The 14201-nt window shown below is 37.6% G+C and overlaps 2 protein-coding genes across 2 annotated transcripts; one reads left to right on the forward strand and one right to left on the reverse strand.

Annotated features, from left to right (window-relative positions):
• Positions 1 to 1734: 1734 nt before the first annotated feature.
• LOC115447566 (probable splicing factor, arginine/serine-rich 7) lies at positions 1735 to 8247 on the forward strand. Its single transcript, XM_037439201.1, has 5 exons — positions 1735 to 2602; positions 3558 to 3718; positions 3947 to 4087; positions 4311 to 4943; positions 6397 to 8247. The coding sequence occupies exons 1-5, from the start codon at positions 1886 to 1888 to the stop codon at positions 7232 to 7234; spliced, it is 2490 nt and encodes an 829-aa protein (XP_037295098.1). The 5' UTR covers positions 1735 to 1885; the 3' UTR covers positions 7235 to 8247.
• A 4-nt stretch (positions 8248 to 8251) lies between these two features.
• Positions 8252 to 12681, reverse strand: LOC115447590. The gene is made up of 8 exons (XM_030174733.2): positions 12409 to 12681; positions 11564 to 11794; positions 11070 to 11322; positions 10652 to 10827; positions 10146 to 10268; positions 9452 to 9594; positions 9103 to 9274; positions 8252 to 8716 (listed from the first exon to the last, which is right to left on the reverse strand). The coding sequence occupies exons 1-8, from the start codon at positions 12517 to 12519 to the stop codon at positions 8603 to 8605; spliced, it is 1323 nt and encodes a 440-aa protein (XP_030030593.1). The 5' UTR covers positions 12520 to 12681; the 3' UTR covers positions 8252 to 8602.
• Positions 12682 to 14201: the final 1520 nt, after the last annotated feature.

Here is a 14201-nt window from a genome sequence, read left to right on the forward strand (position 1 = left end):
TACCTCAAGGTCAATTTTCATACATTTTGTTTCGGCTTTAATCTGGGTAACTAAACAAGTATTGGCAAGTAAAGAATTTAAATTCACGTCTAGTTAGTGATTAGTTCTCGCAGTTGAAGAAAAATGTAAAAATAATTAATAATCATGGATATTTCTGCCTTTAAAATTTCGTCATATTAAATTTTAAAGGCCGAAATATCCATGATTATTAATTATTTTACGTTTTTCTTCAACTGCGAGAACTAATCACTAACTAGACGTGAATTTAAATTCTTTACTTGCCAATACTTGTTTAGTTACCCAGATTAAAGCCGAAACAAAATGTATGAAAATGGACCTTGAGGTATCGCCTTAAGTGTATTGAATGTGATTGAGTGTTTTTAGTGATGTAGTTTTGATTAATACAATGAATAAAATATGAAGGATTGTTTTAGTCTATCATTTGTTGCTGTATTTTATTATTACGATACATAGAAATGGGATAGACAATGCCGGTGTTACTAAATTATGTCACAAATTCCAATACACCCAAAATTTGCGTCAGTAAGAGATGAACCGAAGTCATTTCAAAATGATCTGATGAATCTTTGTCAAGCGACAAAGATCCTCAAGGATTCTCCACCGAGAGCGTTGGTAGGATAAACAACGAGATAAACTGCTACTGAAACATCTGGAGTTTCTAAAGTCTTTGCACCTAACTTACGTTACCAGAAGTATTATGAACATAATACCTATCACCTAATTCTATAAATCTAAAATAGTTGCGGAATAAAAACCTATTTCCGTGTTTAAAGGAAAAATATTCCGAATTTGGAATATGATAGGTAATGCGAAATGAAGTAATACAATGGTACTTTACCTATAACTTCATTTTTTGGTATGAAGTATGAACGCAGCCGTATATTACTTACCCTATACAAAGCCTCTAAGCTAATATAATGAACGTCTATTTCATTTTATTACCCTTATGTTACCTGCAATTGCTCTTGTAAAAAAATCTTTTCAAGTTTTATATTTGCAAGCTCGTCATTCATGCAACGCTCTTTAGTGCGTAGTTTAAGAATCTCTCTTTCACTATTCAGTTTCAACTTTGTTGCTGTAATAGTATTTAATGTTAATAAAAATAAGAATACATAAAATCACTAAAAATATTTATAAAATAACATTATACCTGATCTTAATTTTAACTTCAAAGTGTCGATTATGGTGTTGTCGGTGCACATCTTAGTTGTTGTTAAATAAGTATAAGCCTGAGGTACAAGCTCTAAAAACTCTGAAACTGAACGAATGTGGACAGTTTAATTTCCCGCCATAATTGTGGTACACTGTAGGAATTGCTAAAACATAATAAGTAGGTAGACGAGAATAAAATTACATAAAATTTTGTTTTGTTTCAGAGTCTTTTCTTTAATTGAAAAAGTGATAAATACGTGGTGTAAGATGAATAATTATTATACAAATTAACTTTTACAATAATTTTGTCGTTTTTATAAGCTTTGCCAAGGTAGTTTCATTTTCTTTATAAAGTCGAGTTGGATAGTGGCAGTGAGGCAACATCTGTCTTTCAGATTCTAAATATAGATTATTACGAGATAAAGGATCAAATTATACTATGAGATCCTGGTTTAGGATTTAAATTCCGTCGATATATTATAATATTCTAAATTCCGTGTCTGAATTTAGGCGTCTTTCCGGATGTTTATGGCTTAAGTTTTTTTTTATACTTGGCAATAAAATATGACAAATGTCGTCTTTGCGTCCAAATGCCGTTTCGAGAAAGTGCTTTTGGTTATAATTGTAACTTTTGCAAAATGTAGTTATTTTTTTTCATCGAATAGTTATTTTATTTATTTCACATGTATAAGTAACATTCAATCCGATATCGATGTGCAAATCATCGAAAATGGTGTCCGGTAGTACAAGGGTGATACAAGTCACCAACATCGCACCACAAGCGACAAAAGATCAAATGCAGACGCTTTTTGGCTACTTGGGTAAAATTGATGACATTAGATTATATCCGACGATTAGAGACGTGTCGTGCCCGGTACAGTCGCGGATATGTTACGTGAAATACTACGATTCTGCGACAGTGAATGTGGCGCAGCATATGACCAACACGGTGTTCATAGACCGGGCGTTGATCGTGATCCCGGTGCAGTCGGGTGAGATACCGGATGAGCACAGAGCGCTAGAGATGTCTAGCAATGGGACGCTGGTCCCTGGTTTGAGCACGGTAGAGCCGCGTTTACCGGCACATGTCATAAACACTCTAGACGGTGTCCCGCCAAATCAAGTAATCCAGTCTCATGACCCTAAAATGGCGGCAGCCGGCGTGCCCGGTTACCCTCCCGTGCCAGCGGCATATGACTCCAGGAAAATAGAAGAGATCAGAAGAACACTTTTGATTGCTGATGTGGGGTCCCTAACGTCTCAACAACTTATAGACCACTTCTGCCAAGCTGGGGAGGTTAAGTATTTACGATTCTGTAACCGAGAAGTGGATACATATAAATATGCTCTAATTGAAATGTCTGAACAAGAGAGCCTGGTGAAAGCACTGCAGTTGAATGGTTCCGTTATTGATGGACAAATCATTAAGGTTAGAATTGTAATTTACTTTATCATATTCAAATAGGAAAACACTATACACTTATTTTGACATTGAGTTAATAAATATGAAACCACTTACTTATCTTTACCTTCGGTAATATTGTGCCAAATATTGTCTAGTATGAATATTCTCACCAAAAATATCTGATTTACTACTTTGTTTTATGATGATTTTGTAAATTGGGAATATAGTGTACATCTTTTTCTGACTAAGTAATTTTGCAGCTGCGACTAATTCTCAGAGCAGTAACAGTAGCATTAGGGTGTATCAAATTAAAATGACTTTTTATTTATGTTTATTTTGTTTGATAATTACCCTTTTTACATCTACAGATTTGTTTTTAAGAACATAAATATGTGGCTTCGTTTAGTAACACAGTGGCGTAAAGACCTTGTATATATGTGTGCATGAACAGTTGATTTTATACTTTGGCAGAAAGGAAACATTATAATAGAGATGTCTCTTATATATTGTCTAAGTAATAAGTCAGATTATCTCATAAATTATTCATATATAAATAGTATACAGTATGGCATTAATTAACTGAATGACCAAATAACCAAACACCTAGTTCTTATCAAATAGTATCAAATATTTGATCTGAAAAATTGCTTAATATAGGCATAAGACAAATTGAGAACTTCTTTAAAGGTTACAATATTGGTTTAACATGTTTTGTTCCTTAAGCTAGTCATAGTTTATTTCCTACTTACCACTCTGATGAATGATGTTCATATTATGAATGTATGATTTTATCAGTATACATAAAAGTATACAATTCAATTATCTGAATAAACCAGTTGTCTGAACACCCATGTCACCCAATAAATTTGGTAAATCAACACTACTGCATCCTCTATTGTTGTGTATTTTCATTGTTATTATTATACTAATCAGCTAATACCTAAGTCAGGAATTAAATGAAACAATTTTTTTTTCATAGGTGCTTCATGCCACTCAAGCTATTTGCAAGCCACAGACCAAAAGCAATGAGGCAGCACAGCGAGAAATAGAAGAGGCCATGTGCCGAGTGAAGGAAGCCCAGAATCTTATTTCTGCAGCTATTGATCCAGTTATTGGATTACTTTCAAAGGACAAGAGGAGGTGAGTTACTCTTGTGAGCATTATTTCTAGCCTTGCAATCTTAAGACTACTGCTAGAAGATTTCATTTTGATGAATCATTATCATCTAACATAAACTGCAGTGTTATAACTAATTATGGAAGTTTTAACAAGATACAAAATCCTAGCACAGGATCTGTATATGATATTATTTGTCTTTAGTAGTAAAATTGATTGTACTTATGTATACTATGTAATGCATTCCCTCAGGACTCGGTCCCGATCGCGTTCGCGCCGCCGCTCTCGCTCTCGGTCGCGGCGCTCGCGCTCTCGTCACAGGAGCAAGCGGTCCCGTTCCCGCTCCAGGCACCGCTCCCGACGTTCCCGCTCGCGGCACAGGCATCGCACTAGGTATTGTACAATATACATTTATAAAGTTTAAGGCAATATTTTTTAAATGTAATATTGACACTATGATGTTCACATCAATGGCCTATGCGTTGATATTTAATTGACTAGAATGAGTTTCGTAAAAACAGCTAAGCTGTACTTGAGGACATTTACTTAATAATTGAATCATACTTTTTAAATAGTTAATTTAACCTTATTACTTTAACACAAATGTTTGTTACAGGTCGCGGTCTCGACATCGCAGCACACGTCGTTCACGCTCCCGGTCGCGCCATCGGAGTTCGCGTTCTAAACGCGACCGTTCCCGAGACAAAGACCGCGATAAGGAGCGCGACAAGGATCGTGATAAAGACAAGGATCGCGAGAAAGACCGTGATAAGGATAAAGACCGGGATCGTGATCGCAAGGAGAAGAGCTCTAAAGACAAGGATAAGGATAAAAAAGAAAAGTCCAAAAGTCCACCCAAAGAGATTGAGAAGAATGATAAAGAAGAAACTAAAGTAGATAACGTTGAATCAAACGGTACCGGCTCTGAAGAAAAGTCTAAAGCCTCGACCCCAGTGGACGATAAAGAAAAGGAACCTGAAAAGGAAAAGGAAAAAGAGAAGGAGAGGTCGCCGTCTAAGTCGTCAAAGAGGGAACGCTCAAAGTCGCGCGAACGTAAGAGGGATCGCTCCAGGTCGCGGCGCCGGTCTCGATCGCGCTCACGGAGAAAGCGCTCTCGTTCGCGAAGAAAATCACGATCCAGGGAACGGAAGAAGTCCCGTTCGAGAGACAGAAAGAGGTCTAGATCGAGGAAACGCTCAAGATCTAGAGACCGCAAAAGATCTAGGTCTAGAGATAGGAAACGCACTAGGTCCAGAGAACGAAAACGTTCTAGGTCTCGCGATCGAAAGCGTTCTCGTTCGGGAAGTCGCCGGTCGAAGAGTCGCTCTCATAGGGATTCTAAAACGCCTCACGATACTAAGTCGCGCGAACTTACTCCTGGCCTGCCACCCATTCCGGAATCTGACACATCTATTATTGAAAACAAAGCTCCTGACATAATTGATGAAAAGAATTCTCCAGATAATATGGACATTTCTAATTCACCTTAACTTTGACATAAGCAAAAGAAAGCGTATTGTAATTATAAGCTCGTTTTATCTGATTTAGTCCTGTGTTAAAATTTATTTTTATCCGACTTCTATGTTCTAGTTCTAGTTAATATAAGAAATAAATGAATTACATAAATGTTGTCTTTTATTATTTGGTATTAGTCCATTGAAATGTTACATTTTTTAGGCCTTACCTTGCGTTTTTTAGAGGACGCAATTTTATTTTTTTTTAAGTGTAGGGGGGATCAGTGTAAAGCTAAAACCAAGTTTGTGGGGTCGCCATCCTTGTCCCACGGCCGCCATCTTGAAAATAGGGGTTGAAATGGTTTTTACGATGTATATAACTATTTATCTGACAAAAAAAAATTAAAACATTTTTTGTTGCAAATTAAATTCTCTACAACTTTGGTCCAGTAACTTTTTTCGTAGAACTATAAATAAAAAAGTTATACGCGAAAATGTTAAGAAATTCAATGTTAAGCAATGTCCATTGCAACGTCATCAGAACGTGTGTTTATAAGGTTCATAATACTTTTTTTTGTACTCTCATTACGTACAACACAAACCCGCGGTTGTCGGCTTGTACGCGAATTACTTGGATCCTGAATCGCTTTGGCACAGATGAAGCAATTGTTGTGTTTGATGGCGACCCCACAAACTTGGTTTTAGCTTTACACTGACCCCCCCTACACTTCAAAAAAATAAAATTGCGTCCTCTAAAAAACGCAACCCCAAAAGTAACTTTTCAATGGACTATATTTCAACATATTTCGTAAGATGCGTATCTGCTATAAAATGTCAGTTTGATATTTGTTTTCATAAATGAGCGCAATAATTACAACATACCGCCCAATAATTTCATGAGAACAAGCAATTATTGCATATTATTATGCAAAATCATTTATACAAAACGCGAACCATCTCTATTTATACATCATTCTGAACAACTATTTCAATGAAAGCACGTTTATTCAATTATGTTTTTAGAAGTTAATTTATAAAAAGTTAGATATGTTTAATTAGGGTTTGTTATTTATAGTTAATGTTATTACCAACAGTAAGGAAATCAGGTATAATAATGGATAGACCAAACGTGATTTATATAGAAAATTCTGACAAGGAATTTCTTCGTCATTCTACTTCAATTGTGTCAGACTTATCTGGAGATCGCCTGAGATGTGGATCAAGAGGCAGGTCTAGAGATCGTTCGAGGGACAGATCAAGAGGCAGGTCTAGAGATCGTTCGAGGGACAGATCAAGAGGCAGGTCTAGAGATCGTTCGAGGGGCAGATCCAGAGGCAAGTCTAGAGATCGTTCGAGGGGCAGATCCAGAGACAAGTCTAGAGATCGTTCGAGGGGCAGATCCAGAAACAAGTCTAGAGATCGTTCGAGGGGCAGATCCAGAGGCAGGTCTAGAGATCGTTCGAGGGGCAGATCCAGAGGCAAGTCTAGAGATCGTTCGAGGGGCAGATCCAGAGGCAAGTCTGGAGATCGTTCGAGGGGCAGATCCAGAAACAAGTCTAGAGATCGTTCGAGGGGCAAATCCAGAGGCAAGTCTAGAGATCGTTCGAGGGGCAGATCCAGAGGCAAGTCTAGAGATCGTTCGAGGGGCAGATCCAGAGGCAGGTCTAGAGATCGTTCGAGGGACAAATCAAGAGGCAGGTCTAGAGATCGTTCGAGGGGCAGATCCAGAGGCAAGTCTAGAGATCGTTCGAGGGGCAGATCCAGAGGCAAGTCTGGAGATCGTTCGAGGGGCAGATCCAGAGGCAAGTCTAGAGATCGTTCGAGGGGCAGATCCAGAGGCAAGTCTAGAGATCGTTCGAGGGGCAGATCCAGAGGCAAGTCTGGAGATCGTTCGAGGGGCAGATCCAGAGGCAAGTCTGGAGATCGTTCGAGGGGCAGATCCAGAGGCAAGTCTGGAGATCGTTCGAGGGGCAAATCCAGAGGCAAGTCTAGAGATCGTTCGAGGGGCAGATCCAGAGGCAGGTCTAGAGATCGTTCGAGGGGCAAATCCAGAAGCAAGTTAAGAGATTCTTCGAGAAACAGTTAAGAAGAAAGTTTAGGCGTGATACTGAGCATATATCTACACCGCAAAACACAGTACCGTAGCTACAGTTCAATCCCGATAGCTCAGTGTCACAGACAAACCACACAATGCCTTCATTGAATAGCATGTATAAATACAATATGAAAATTTAAAACGGTAAATTTTGGACTACTAATCATTATTAATTAACTAGGTATATAATATCGCCCTCGAGTTTGCATTTTTTGACCTAATTAGCCATATTTATCATAAAGCAAATCTTTTTAAGCCGTGCAAGTGTGTGTGTGTGTGTGTGTGTGTCTCTACAAATGCATTTTTTGACGTAAGTAAAAACAATCCAACAGCTGAGAAAAATGTTAATATTCGCATAAAGGCCAACGACGTGTAACTGCTGATAAGAGCTTGTAATCCATACTTACACAATGACAAATAGCGTTATTTATTTCGACGTAATTGAAATTCAAGTAAGAAGAAATGCCTTGTATAGCGTTAAAACAATTTATCTTTTTATTGTTTCATTCTAAAATATATTCCAGGGAAATGTGACGATTGCCGCGTATATACATTTTTTTATTCCGGGCAGACTGAAAATCCAGTCAACAATTCACTTGATTAGTGTGGACAGACTTGCAGAGATTATCTCTGAAGCATTTTACGCAGAAGATATATTTGAATCGACAAGAAGATGGCTTCAACAAGGTGAATCGCCTTATCCTGGATATTGCAGAGCCCCAGGAAGTGGCCAGTGCGTGCCATTATTATGTAATTGTGAGAAGTTAATACAAATATGGAATAAAGTTAAATTTACACAGGAGATGCTGAGGAATAGAAACGTGAAAACGTAATGTTATTTTAAAATGTGTGGTATATTTTTTTAATGCGGAATAAGTTATATTCTCTTTTTGCAATCTATTGATAAAATTACATGCTAAGGAATTTTAATTAAATATCACTAATAATTATTTTAAAAAGCGTGTGGTATGTAATAAATAGATAATTATTACAAATAAAAACAATTACTCAATATTTGAATCATATTCATATATTTCCTTAAATTGACCTTCAATGATTACTATTTACAAATTGTGGTCGATGGTTACATACATTTTTCTACATCACTAGTGAGTACACATAGGTCACCCTCGTCATTTTTTTAATAAAGAAAACAGCATTAGTTGATGAACTATAATAAAGCTTAAACCATGGTGTATTGCCTACACTTAATTTCTACATTGCAATGATATATCTTACCATGGTAACTTCAAAAAACTAAAGTATATTGTAATAACGCGTTTTAAGGTTCATATTTGAATATTTTACAGAAAAGCAATGCTGATCATTTATACAGTATGTTCTATTTTGGGTTGTAGCCTAGTATGGAAATAAGTCGTGCATAGCATATCGCCACGTCCACCGGCGCGCCAGGGACTCGAACTTGGCTCTGTCTCGCACGTACATCTCGCCTACCTCCGGCTCCATGCATACCTGTCAAAAATAACTTGAGTAAAATTCTTTGTTATAACTTGACGTTTTTTTATTGTTTTCTGAGCTAACATACTGTTGCGGTCAGCTCTAAAATATAGTATATGGAATTATGTCCGTCACACACACAACACTGTCTATTATCCACTGTCTATATTCCATTATAATGGCTTTCACGGCTGAACCACTAAATCGGTTTCGATGAAATTGACGTATGAGGTACGGATATAATTTGACATCCTGAAGATCGTAGGGTACATTTTATCCTGGCAAAATATATAACGAAACTATTATCCCGAAAAAACGAGGAATCAAACGACACAGACGTTCATGTCGTGTTTTATGCCACATTCGAAGGGTGCTGATTGTTGCTTTAAAATTACACTTACCGCTGTATAAGGGTCTGTGAGCAGGCTCTGTATAGATATAAGGACTTTGCTGAGCGTCAGTGCCAGCGACCAGTTGTGATGCACCGAGTCAATACCGACGTCGCCGTGCCGGGACACGTTCGGGTGCAGGATCTTCGTCAGGAAACGAACGACGGGCGGACTCATTGGGTATCTATACGCAAATCCATACAATAAGTCAAAGTACAACATAAGGCAAATAAATTAGAAATATTCAGTGGCGTAGCGTGGGTACTTACCGCCAATTGACCCAAACAATGCCGGCCAACGGACCGGGCGAGTAAAAAAGGTAATTTCAACAAATAAGAGTGACATAGTCAGTAATACTTACGAGTAAGGGACTTGTATGTACAGGTAGAATATTCCGCCCTCATACGGCGAGCCGACTGGGCCGAGGATGCTCGCCTGCCAGTGACAACACTTGGGGTCTAGCGGAGTGGCCGCTATGCCCTCGGGAGGGTCGTTGCGTAACATCTATAAAGGGCCAATTTATATGATGCATTTAAATATGTTTATAGTACTGAGATTTTGAGATCGTTTTCTTGAGAGATATTAACGATGGTTTTTATTGCTTTTAGTACTTCTAGTGAGATTAAAATCTTGTGTCCTTACTACGTTAACTTACGTTATGGTTTCTACCCACTTTCCATAAAGATGTTATACATTCTTTTTGTCAATCTATAGTCTGAGCAACTGACTGCCTGACATGCAAGGGCGTCGCCAAGCTGGGGCAGGGAGGTGCAGCTGTCCCCCCCAGAGGTTGTAAAACTCGAATGAATTCAACAATTCCTTGCCTAATATACTTACCGTACGCTCAATTGCGCTCTGCCCTATATTATTATTAAAGCGAGAGAGGGCAGTGGGGAAGGAATATAGGCTCTCGACTTTACCTACAATGCATACTTTTCTCATTCTCCATATCAATTTGCCCCCTCTTGGGCCATCGGCTGGCGACGCTCATGCAGACTGTATGCATGCTATGATATTAAGATGAAAAATCGGGTATATCCAAGAAGTGCAAATACCTTGAGTTCGATCCTTAGCCTGTTCCGGCGCCAGGCGTTCTCCTCGCCGGAGGGTTGCGCCTGCACGCACATCTGCACAAGGCAGTTGCGGCAGAAACACGACTCAACCAAAGACTGGTACTTCTAATAATTAATAATAAGAACTGGTAATAATTAATAATAAGAACCTACTTTAAACATTACTGATTATTGTGCAATAGGCCTCGTTGGTTTACATTATATTTGGATTATAACTTGCTGAATTAATTATCGTCGTTTTTGTTTTGTTGTTGTGTGGAAGATAGATGAAATAAAAAAAGAACAGTTTGAGGTTTATGCCTTTTAGATTGTTAATTATAACACAATGCCTGGCGAGGCGTAATCACTTGTCATATCTTATCTTGAGTATCGTACATACTCTATCTGGTTCCTACTGCACCTATGAGGTACAGTGAGGTTACTTGGATGTGCCTGTATAAAAAAATATTTAATGTAGTAGGTTTGTTTTTAACATATAAGTACCACACCTTGTGCCAGTCGATGGTGGCGGTGAGATGTCGGTAGAGCGGCCAGCGGCGCGCGGTGAAGGCGGCCCAGCGTCGCGGCGCCACGCGCGCGCGCACCAGCCGCCACCAGCGCGCGCACACCGTCGAGCATGCGCACAAAGACATGTCGTCCAGGTAGCTGAATATGCACAGCAGCACTGCGACACAACCACACCTACTATTAAAACTTGCATATTATGTGTTTCATAAGAACTTGCAACAAATGCCAATGATAACAAAGTCCATAATCTCTCATATATGCCCAAAGGTAAGTTGTATAATTATATTGCTAGAATATTGAGCATACCATAAGAAGCGGGTGCTTCCTTAAGGCTGCCACTGAACATATATATTTAATGATAGGTTTCAAATATTTTTTAAATTCTGACCAACATTATACCTTCTGATGGCAGTTGTTCTACAAGTCCAGGCGCAAGATTTTCAGGTGGGCGTGGAGTAGAGAGGGCTTGCAAAGAGCGCGCTAGACTAGGCGGGGGCGGCGGGTGACCCTGCCCCGCTTGGTCATCGGGACCCGCGACGGGTACGCCAGTGACGCTGCCCCCCGCGCTGGCGCCGCTACTGCTGGCTCCCGGCCCCGAGTTACTAGCACGGCTGGCCTCATCCTCGGGACTTGTCTCGCTATCCAGAGAGCTCTTGAATGAAAAAAAAATACTTAATGTTTTTATCTTTTCATATGATGATAATGTAGCCATTTTAGGATTTACTAAAAAATTATGTTAATCATTCACTAATATTCAAATGAAGTTGATTGTATGACAATTTATTATTGAACAAATTTTTTTTTACTAATAGATGTAATTATTATTTCCAGTTAATTATATTTTACATTAATATAAATATTTTGTTGGTTTTAAATAAATCAGAAACACTTACCCTATAATACCATATGGAAGGGAACAATCTGTTCACTCTACGATCTGAACTATAGTTCAGATCTGATGGCTCATCATTTCCCGAGTCACCATCATCTGTCTTTTCATTGCAGAAGTATGATGTAGGTAAATAAGAGGGAAAGTCAGGGAACAGAAACGCATGGCATGTCACACACACTGGTTCACCAAAGCTTGGGCCATAGTATCCATTGCAAACAGAGCATGTAGAGTTCTGAAAAAATATTTTAGGGATCCTATATAATAGTATAGTACCTATAATTATAAATAAACCCTTTTAAAAGTACAAAAAGGAAGAATAATTCCAACTATATAAAATTTTAAGCACAAGATGAAATAAATTTAATAATTATTGTGGTGTTCAGGGTAAATATACTTATTGTCAAGTCCATTTTATTACAATAGGTTGGGCTAATTCTATGAAATGTGCTAATATGTTTTTTAGGTTGAAATACTTACTACCAATGTGATATATTGTTTTTGAGTTTATAAGAGAATATTGCTACAGAGGATTTTGTTTTATAATAATATGTAATTAAAGTAAGAGGGTCTTATTCAATCAACGGGGGCGAAATCATCTGTTTGATATTATGGGCGTTCTAATTGAAGAAGGAAAGGAATTGCTGTTTAGGTAAATAGGGATTTTTTTACTTATTTACCTATAGTACTATCAAAACTCCCCTTCGATTAGAACGCCAGCAATTGCAAAAATGCGAATTCGCCCCCGTAACCAGAATAAAGTCCCTGATTATATACTTATTCTTAATATGTGACTAAAATGAAACTTAATTATTAATTTGCAGTATGGACCACTTTCTAATCACTTACATTAAACTGAAAATTAGGAGGTTGTTCTAATGTAATTCCACTGGATATTTTGTCTCCGTTTTCTTCGAGCATTGACAAAAAATTATAAAACTCAGGCCCAATCGCCGTCATTTTGGAATACTTCTTGAAATACTCAATTTCACAAATATAACATAAATTATAATAGTTATGTGGTAATATGTATTGTTTAATTGGTATCCATATTTTACGGAACTCAATAACACTAGAAAAGAAGAAAACAATGAATGTTTGACAACTGCGGCTATCGCCTATTTTGACAATTGAGTTTGACATTTACAAGTTTTACAATGTGCTACATAATCGGTAATTATCACATCAGGAAACCGGTAAATAGTTTAAATCGAATATTTATTGTCTTTGTGAATACTAAAAAGAAATATACTTGGTACTTAGTCAATAAATAAATAAACGAGATTATTTAATTACAAAAAATATATATAACCACATAAATTATTACGGTCTACCCGGCCAGAACCGCCTCAATTGTTTCTTTATATTATCATTTTCATGATATTCAGCTAGAATCATTAAGCGAGTAACGATTTTACTCATCCATATTTATATTATAAATGCCAAAGAAATTGTTTGTTACTCTCTTACGGCTGAACCACTGAATCGATCTCCACGAAATTTGGTATGGACATGTAATCTGGACAACTGACCCTGGCAACTTTTTGTCCCGGAAATGTATATGGCGGGCCTTTCATCCTCGATAAAGCTCACATGGGCGGAGTCTCAAGTAAAAGCTACTAAAACCATAAATCTATTGAGCATGTCGTGTAGTCACTAGCTACTATTTTTCAGAGGATGCATGCAGTACCTACCAAGCTAAAAAAAAACGACCCCTTTCCTTTACCTCTTATCATTATCTAATGATAATAAAAAAGGATTTTAAGATTAAGGCGATACCTCAAGGTCCATTTTCATACATTTTGTTTCACCTTTAATCTGGGTAACTAAACAAGTATTGGCAAGTAAATTCTGCCTTTAAAATTTCGTCATATTAAATTTTAAAGGCCGAAATATCCATGATTATTAATTATTTTTACGTTTTTCTTTCAACTGCGAGAACTAGAATTTAAATTCACGTCTAGTTAGTGATTACTAACTAGACTTGAATTTAAATTCTTTACTTGCCAATACTTGTTTAGTTAACCAGATCAAAGGTGAAACAAAATGTATGAAAATGGACCTTGAGGTATCGCCTTAACGTAAAATATAATATACTCGTGTTGCTCGCGGCTTCACCCGTGTGAAAAGCCATTCCTGAAACTTGCCGAATTCAACGAAAAATACTTCGGTGTGTTCTGCCCACTCCTGTGTACCCCGAAACACGCCCATGTTTCGCATTTATTTTATACATAAACACGTTTGGTACTCTACGTCTATAGTTTAGGCAAGGTATACCTACCTTGATTTATTTTGTTTTCTTTTTCCATATTTTATATGCCTCAACATTCCGAGATGGGTATAGCCCGCCCACAGATTTTAAATTATTAATACATTCCTACCTAAAATTGTGTAGCGGGCGACACAGTGCGTCAGCTGGGATACTTGTTTTTATTTCATTTATTACTTGTGGCAGATTGGCAGCTCGCAATCTTTTTAATATACTCTAGGGATAGGTATATAGTACTTATTTTGATAAAGGTTAAAAATGCTGCAGAAATTTTATAGGTGAATCTTACATTAGGTCTTATTACATATCTGTTACTAAAAGTCCACATTCTGCAACCACGTCCGTATGCAGCACACTTGAGCGTTGATATTAT

The sequence above is a fragment of the Manduca sexta genome, chromosome 16 (genome assembly GCF_014839805.1).
Source record: "Manduca sexta isolate Smith_Timp_Sample1 chromosome 16, JHU_Msex_v1.0, whole genome shotgun sequence".
In the NCBI taxonomy this organism is placed as follows: Eukaryota; Metazoa; Arthropoda; class Insecta; order Lepidoptera; family Sphingidae; genus Manduca; species Manduca sexta.